Source organism: Oncorhynchus masou, unplaced genomic scaffold (genome assembly GCF_036934945.1).
Source record: "Oncorhynchus masou masou isolate Uvic2021 unplaced genomic scaffold, UVic_Omas_1.1 unplaced_scaffold_8601, whole genome shotgun sequence".
Lineage (NCBI taxonomy): Eukaryota > Metazoa > Chordata > Actinopteri > Salmoniformes > Salmonidae > Oncorhynchus > Oncorhynchus masou.
The window spans coordinates 3,854-12,223 of NW_027015061.1; the positions used below are offsets into that span (position 1 = coordinate 3,854).

Below are 8,370 nucleotides of genomic sequence, written 5' to 3' on the forward strand. Positions count from 1 at the left end.
ATGACTTCGTCAACCATTTTGAAAAGAAGGTCGATGACATCCGATCCCTCGCTTTGCTAAGTCAAACGACACCGCTGGTTCTGCTCACACTGCCCTACCCTGTGCTCTGACCTCTTCTCCCCTCTCTCCAGATGAAATCTCGCTTCTTGTGACGGCCGGCCGCCCAACAACCTGCCCGCTTGACCCTATCCCCTCCTCTCTTCTCCAGACCATTTCCGGAGACCTTCTCCCTTACCTCACCTCGCTCATCAACTCATCCCTGACCGCTGGCTACGTCCTTCCGTCTTCAAGAGAGCGAGAGTTGCACCCCTTCTGAAAAACCTACACTCGATCCCTCCGATGTCAACAACTACAGACCAGTATCCCTTCTTTCTTTCTCTCCAAAACTCTTTGAACGTGCCGTCCTGGCCAGCTCCCGCTATCTCTCTCAGAATGACCTTCTTTGATCCAATCAGTCAGGTTTCAAGACTAGTCATTCAACTGAGACTAACTCTTCTCTGTATCACGGAGGCGTCCGCACTGCTTTAAATTAACTCTTCTCCTCTGCTCTCATCCTTCTAGACCTATCGGCTGCCTTCGATACTGTGAACCATCAGATCCTCCTCTCCACCCTCTCCGAGTTGGGCATCTCCGGCGCGGCCCACGCTTGGATTGCGTCCTACCTGACAGGTCGCTCCTCCAGGTGGCGTGAATCTGTCTCACACGCTCTCACCACTGGTGTCCCCCAGGGCTCTGTTCTAGGCCCCTCTCCCTATTCTCGCTATACACCAAGTCACTTGGCTCTGTCATAACCTCACATGGTCTCTCCTATCATTGCTATGCAGACGACACACAATTAATCTTCTCCTTTCCCCCTTCTGATGACCAGGTGGCGAATCGCATCTCTGCATGTCTGGCAGACATATCAGTGTGGATGACGGATCACCACCTCAAGCTGAACCTCGGCAAGACGGAGCTGCTCTTTCCTCCCGGGGAAGGACTGCCCGTTCCATGATCTCGCCATCACGGTTGACAACTCCATTGTGTCCTCCTCCCAGAGCGCTAAGAACCTTGGCGTGATCCTGGACAACACCTGTCGTTCTCAACCAACATCATGGCGGTGGCCCGTTCCTGTAGGTTCATGCTCTACAACATCCGCAGAGTACGACCCTGCCTCACACAGGGAAGCGGCGCAGGTCCTAATCCAGGCACTTGTCATCTCCCGTCTGGATTACTGCAACTCGCTGTTGGCTGGGCTCCCTGCCTGTGCCATTAAACCCCTACAACTCATCCAGAACGCCGCAGCCCGTCTGGTGTTCAACCTTCCCAGTTCTCTCACGTCACCCCCGCTCCTCCGCTCTCTCCACTGGCTTCCAGTTGAAGCTCGCATCCGCTACAAGACCATGGTGCTTGCCTACGGAGCTGTGAGGGGAACGGCACCGCAATACCTCAGGCTCTGATCAGGCCCTACACCCAAACAAGGGCACTGCGTTCCTCCACCTCTGGCCTGCTCGCCTCCCTACCACTGAGGAAGTACAGTTCCCCGCTCAGCCCAGTCAAAACTGTTCGCTGCTCTGGCCCCCCAATGGTGGAACAAACTCCCTCACGACGCCAGGACAGCGGAGTCAATCACCACCTTCCGGAGACGCACCTGAAACCCCACCTCTTTAAGGAATACCTAGGATAGGATAAGTAATCCTTCTCACCCCCCCCCCCCCTTAAATGATTTAGATGCACTATTGCAAAGTGGCTGTTCCACTGATGTCATAAGGTGAATTTACCAATTTGTAAGTCGCTCTGATAAGAGCGTCTGCCAAATGACTTAAATGTAAATGTAATAATATACTGTATCATTCCAAGCTCATCTCCTTACCTTGATTTAACCTAGTTGGGAGTTGATGGTGTACATCATCTCTGTTCTTCCATCGTACGGGCCCCTTCTGCTACACTGACGCACTACCTAGCCACACGCACCCACACGCACACACACACACACACACACACACACACACTGCATGTAACTGTACTTACATACATAGACCAAAGGGTAAACACAGGCTCTTCATGGAGCTCATGTTGAGATGGACTTTGACATTGCACCAGTTTAGGTTTGACCCTCCAGTTGACTCTTACCTTGCTGACTGATTGAGGGCTTTTCTTACAGATCTCATACTGAGTCCTTAGGAGCCTTCTGACAAATGACCTGGAACAGAGAGAGGGTCAGGGGTCAGAGCAGATCACACACACAGGCTGGGACAGGAAAGAGTGTACTTTATCAAATGTAATAAAAGTATTCTGTGTACACAGAGTATGATGAAGAAAGGCTGTGAGACAAGCTAGGGTTTAACCACTTCGTTAATCCTGGGAGAGGCTTCTAGAACACATCTCTCTCACGCTGCTGTCCTGCTATCAGGTACACACACACATAGTGTGGTTGGAGGCTTAACAAGTATACAAAACTTTCTCAGGACTGTGAAGCCCTCTACTTCATGGCCTGATATCCTGCCCTTAAACCTCATACTCAAGGGAACATCTAAACTAGAGAACTAGAGAGAAGAGCAGAGAGATAGAACTGTAAGTGAAACCAACAACATAAAGTTATTCTTGTGTGTGTGTGTGTGTACTGGTGTGTGTGTGTGTGTGTGTGTGTGTGTGTGTGTGTGTGTGTGTGTGTGTGTGAGTGACTGAGTGTGTGTGTGAGAGCGTGAGAGAGAGAGAGAGAGAGTGTGTGTGATGTGAGAGTGTGAGAGAGAGAGAGTGAGTGAGTGTGTGTGTCTGTGTGTGTCTGTGTGTGTGAGTGAGTTATAATAAAACATATTAAAAGATTAGAGATCAGTAACACATGACATGCTATTCCAGTTCAGCAAGACTGGAGGAGAGAGAGGAGAGAGCATTGGGAGGAGAGAGAGGGGGAGGAGAGAGGAGAGGGGAGAGAGAGGGAGAGGGAGGAGAGAGGAGAAAGAGCAGTGGAGGAGAGAGAGGAGAGAGATGAGAGGGAGGAGGGAGGAGAGAGAGCAGTGGGAGGAGAGAGAGGAGAGAGCAGTGGGGAGGAGAGGAGAGGGAGGAGAGAGAGGAGAGAGAGGAGAGGGAGGAGAGAGAGGAGAGAGCAGTGGGAGAGAGGAGAGGGAGGGAGAGAGAGAGGGAGAGCAGTGGGGAGGAGAGGAGCAGTGGGAGGAGGAGAGAGGAGAGGGAGGAGAGAGAGGGAGAGGGAGGAGAGAGGAGTGGGGAGGGGAGAGAGGGAGAGGAGGAGAGAGGAGAGGGAGAGGGGGGAGAGAGAGGAGAGGGCAGTGGGGGGGAGAAGGGAGAGAGGGGAGAGGGAGTAGAGGGGTGGGTGGAGAGAGGAGAAACAGAGAGGAGAGGGAGGGGAGAGAGAGGAGAGGGAGGGGAGAGAGTGGGAGAGAGGAGAGAGGGGAGAGGGGGAGAGAGGAGAGGAGAGAGAGGAGAGGGAGGAGAGAGAGGAGAGGGAGGAGAGCGAGAGGAGAGAGAGAGAGAGAGAGAGAGCGAGAGAGAGAGGGAGGAAGAGAGGGAGAGGGGGAGAGAGAGTAGAGGGCAGAGAGAGAGAGAGACAGAGAGGAGAGAGAGGAGGAGAGGGAGGGGAGAGAGAAGAGAGGGGAGAGAGAGAGGGAGAGAGGAGAGAGTGGAGAGGGAGGAGAGAGAGGAGAGGGAGGGAGAGAGAGAGGGAGAGGGAGGGGAGAGAGGAGAGAGGGAGAGAGGAGAGGGAGAGAGGGAGAGGAGAGAGAGAGAGAGGGAGAGGAGAGAGAGGGAGAGAGGAGAGAGAGAGATACAAGAGAGAGAGAGGAGAGAGGAGAGAGAGAGAGAGAGAGAGAGAGAGAGAGAGAGAGAGGAGAGAGAGAGCAGAGGGGGACTAACAGTGTGAGAATGAAAGTAATAGAAATAATAGACGCATGAGAGAATGAAGGGGGAGGGAGAAAGGAGGAAACAAGAGGCTGCTTTAGTGTAATCAATCTTCAGTGTTATGTAAGAGACAAGTCCTTCAGAGAGTGAGACAGTCATAAACAGAAACGGGTGTGTGTATGTTCCTGCATGGTTATATACAGTACATTCAGACAGTATTCAGACCCTCGACCTTTCACACATTTTGTTGCATTACAGCCTTATTCTAAAATGGATTATATTGCTTTTCCCCTCATCAATCTACACAATACATCATAATAACAAAGCAATAACCATGTGTTTTAATTGTTCACCCCCATGACCAAGGCCCTTCTCCCCTGATTGTTCACCTCCCTGATCAAGGCCCTTTGCCCCTGATTGTTCACCCCCTGACCAAGACCCTTCTCCTCTGATTGTTCACCTCCCTGACCAAGGCCCTTCTCCCCTGATTGTCCACCCCCTGACCAAGGCCCGTCTCTCCCTGATTGTTCACCCCCCTGACAAAGGCCTTTCTCCCCTGATTATTCACCCCCCTGACCAAGGCCCTTCTCTCCTGATTGTTCAGTTTGGCCGGGCGGCCAGCTCTAGGAAGAGTCTTGATGCTTCCAAACTTCTTCCATTTAAGAATGATGGAGGCCACTGTGTTCTTGGGGACCTTCAATGCTGCAGAAATGTTTTGGTTCCCTTCCCCAGATCTGTGCCTCGACACAATCCTGTCTCAGAGCTCTACTGACAATCCCTTCAACCTCATGGCTTGGTTTTTGCTCTGACATGCACTGTCAACTGTGGGACCTTATATAGACAGGTGTGTGCCTTTCCAAATCATGTCCAATGAATTGAATTGACCACAGGTGGACTCCAATCAAGTTGTAGAAACATCTCAAGGATGATCAATGGAGACAGGATGGACCTGAGCTCAATTTAGAGTCTCATAGCAAAGGATCTGAATACTTACATACATAAGGTATTTGTTTTATTATATTTAATACATTTGCAAAGTGTCCAGTATATGAGTGTCCAGTATATGAGTGTCCAGTGTATGAGTGTCCAGTGTATGAGTGTCCAGTATATGAGTGTCCAGTATATGAGTGTCCAGTATATGAGTGTCCAGTATATGAGTGTCCAGTATATGAGTGTCCAGTATATGAGTGTCCAGTATATGAGTGTCCAGTATATGAGTGTCCAGTATATGAGTGTCCAGTATATGAGTGTCCAGTGTATGAGTGTCCAGTGTATGAGTGTCCAGTATATGAGTGTCCAGTATATGAGTGTCCAGTATATGAATGTCCAGTATATGAGTGTCCAGTGTGAGTGTCCAGTATGAGTGCTGTCTTACGTCCATCAGCAGAGGCAGGCGTGTGACTCTCTGCATCGGCAGGATCAGGAAGGAGATCATTGGGAGGTTCCTGCAGTCTGGGTGACCCTCAATACGAGTCAACACCTCCTTAAACACTGGACTCTTACTACTTCTGCAACACACAGACAGAGAGACATAGAGAGTGACAGGCAGACACAGTGAGACAGACAGAGAGACAGAGGTCAGTCACAGTTCAAAGTTGACTTGGTGTGCACGCATGCATGTGTAGTATACTGTATGTGTGTGTGTGTGTGTGTGTGTGTGTGTGTGTGTGTTCTTATGTATGTATGTATGTATGTATGTATGTATGTATGTATGTATGTATGTATATATGATGTGTGTGTACACTCACACGAGCCTCTGTAGGGTCCTCTGCTGATAAACCTCATTGGAGCAGTAGGTGATGTAGGGGTCAAAGTTGGACTGGGCGTGTCTGAACACGACGTCGCTGATGTCATCTATAACAATGTTCTGCTGGTGTATATCCTCTAACTCTTTAAAGAACCTAACGAGGGAGAGGGAGAGAGGGGGAGGGAGAGGGAGAGAGGGAGAAAGAGGGGGAGAGGAGAGACAGAGAGACAGAGTTAGAGAGAGAGAGACAGAGAAGACAGAGACAGAGAGAGACAGAGACAGAGACAGAGACAGAGAGAGAGAGAGACAGACAGAGCAAGAGAGACAAAGAGAGAGAGAGAGACAGAGAGACGAGAGAGACAAAGAGAGAGAGAGAGACAAAGAGAGAGAGAAAGAGAGAGACAGAGAGACAGAGAGAGAGAAAAGAGAGACACAGAGAGACAGAGAGAGAGAGAGAGACACAGAGACAGAGAGAGAGAGAGAGAGACACACAGAGACAGAGAGAGAGAGAGAGACACAGAGACAGAGAGAGAGACAGAGCGAGAGAGACAAAGAGAGAGAGAGAGAGACAAAGAGAGAGAGAGACAAAGACAGAAAAGGAGAGTGATAACACACACAAACACACGCACACACACAAACACACGCACACACACAAACACACGCACACACACAAACACAAACACACGCACAAACACAAACACACGCACACACAAAAACACAAACACACGCAAACACAAACACACGCACACACACAAACACTCTCACACACACAAACACACGCACACACACAAACACAAACACACGCAAACACAAACACAAACACACGCAAACACAAACACACGCACACACAAACACTCTCACACACACAAACACACGCACACACACAAACACAAACACACGCACACACACAAACACAAACACACGCACACACACACGCACACACAAACACACACAAAAACACAAACACTCTCACACACACAAACACAAACACACGCACAAACACACGCACAAAGGCAGGAAGTGTCTCTGACACCTGTCCCAGCCTCACCATATCATCACAGGAGAGAAACTCCCGGACTGCCTAAATTAGCTCGGTGGAATCATTAGCAGGTAACACACAGGGCTTCCTCTTCCTGTCAGCCTGGGGCAGATGGCCTCTAACAGCAGACCTGGTCTCCACGGTGATACACAGGAAACTGTCATACCGCCACAGGAAGTTGACCTCAACCAGTTAGCCCTTGTTTCAACTCATCTGCAGATCCACCTACAGTGACCTACCCCTGCCGCTGACACATTTCACACACACGATAGGCATCTGAAATAATTTCACTATTCAAATAATCCCATGACATTTTATCGGATATCCAGATCATCGAAATACATGCAAAAAAAAATAACTTGGTTTAAACTTGGGTACAGCATGCCCTGCAGCCGGACAGGGGAGGGGGCCGGTCCGTGCGACACAGGGGAGGGGGCCAGTCCGTGCGACACAGGGGAGGGGGCCGGTCCGTGCGACACAGGGGAGGGGGCCGGTCTGTGTGACACAAGGGAGGGGGCCGGTCTGTGTGACACAGGGGAGGGGGCCGGTCTGTGTGACACAGGGGAGGGGGCCGGTCTGTGTGACACAAGGGAGGGGGCCGGTCTGTGTTCCAGAGGGGAGGGGGCCAGCCTGTGTGACACAGGGGAGGGGGCCGGTCTGTGTGACACAAGGGAGGGGGCCGGTCTGTGTTCCAGAGGGGAGGGGGCCAGCCTGTGTGACACAGGGGAGGGGGCCGGTCTGTGTGACACAGGGGAGGGGGCCGGTCTGTGTTCCAGAGGGGGAGGGGGCCAGTCTGTGTTCCAGAGGGGAGGGGGCCGGTCTGTGTGACACAAGGGAGGGGCCGGTCTGTGTGACACAGGGGAGGGGGCCGGTCTGTGTGACACAAGGGAGGGGGCCGGTCTGTGTGACACAAGGGAGGGGGCTGGTCTGTGTGACACAGGGGAGGGGGCCGGTCTGTGTGACACAAGGGAGGGGGCCGGTCTGTGTGACACAAGGGAGGGGGCTGGTCTGTGTGACACAGGGGAGGGGGCCGGTCCGTGTGACACAGGGGAGGGGGCCGGTCTGTGTAAAACAGGAGAGGGGGCCGGTCCGTGTGCCACAGGGGAGGGGGCCGGTCTGTGTAAACAGAGAGGGGGCCGGTCCATGTGACACAGGGGGGGGCCGGTCTGTGTAAAACAGGAGAGGGGGCCGGTCCGTGTGACACAGGGGAGGGGGCCGGTCCGTGTGACACAGGGGAGGGGCCGGTCCGTGTGACACAGGGGAGGGGGCCGGTCTGTGTGACACAAGGGAGGGGGCTGGTCTGTGTGACACAGGGGAGGGGGCCGGTCTGTGTGACACAGGGGAGGGGGCCGGTCTGTGTGACACAGGGGAGGGGGCCGGTCTGTGTGACACAGGGGAGGGGGCCGGTCTGTGTAAAACAGGAGAGGGGGCCGGTCCGTGTGCCACAGGGGAGGGGGCCGGTCTGTGTAAAACAGGAGAGGGGGCCGGTCCGTGTGCCACAGGGGAGGGGGCCGGTCTGTGTAAAACAGGAGAGGGGGCCGGTCCATGTGACACAGGGGAGGGGGCCGGTCTGTGTAAAACAGGAGAGGGGGCCGGTCCGTGTGACACAGGGGAGGGGGCCGGTCCGTGTGACACAGGGGAGGGGCCGGTCCGTGTGACACAGGGAGGGGGAGGGGGCCGGTCTGTGTGACACAAGGGAGGGGGCTGGTCTGTGTGACACAGGGGAGGGGCCGGTCTGTGTGACACAGGG

General features: G+C 52.9%; 1 protein-coding gene across 1 annotated transcript; it reads right to left on the bottom strand.

Annotated features, from left to right (window-relative positions):
* Window positions 1–2,146: 2,146 nt before the first annotated feature.
* Window positions 2,147–8,302, bottom strand: LOC135537861 (uncharacterized; the record flags this gene model as incomplete). Its single annotated transcript, XM_064963873.1, has 5 exons — window positions 2,147–2,182; window positions 5,210–5,342; window positions 5,583–5,735; window positions 7,019–7,736; window positions 7,825–8,302. Coding segments are annotated over 5 exons (1,518 nt in total), but the record flags the coding sequence as incomplete, so codon positions are not given.
* Window positions 8,303–8,370: the final 68 nt, after the last annotated feature.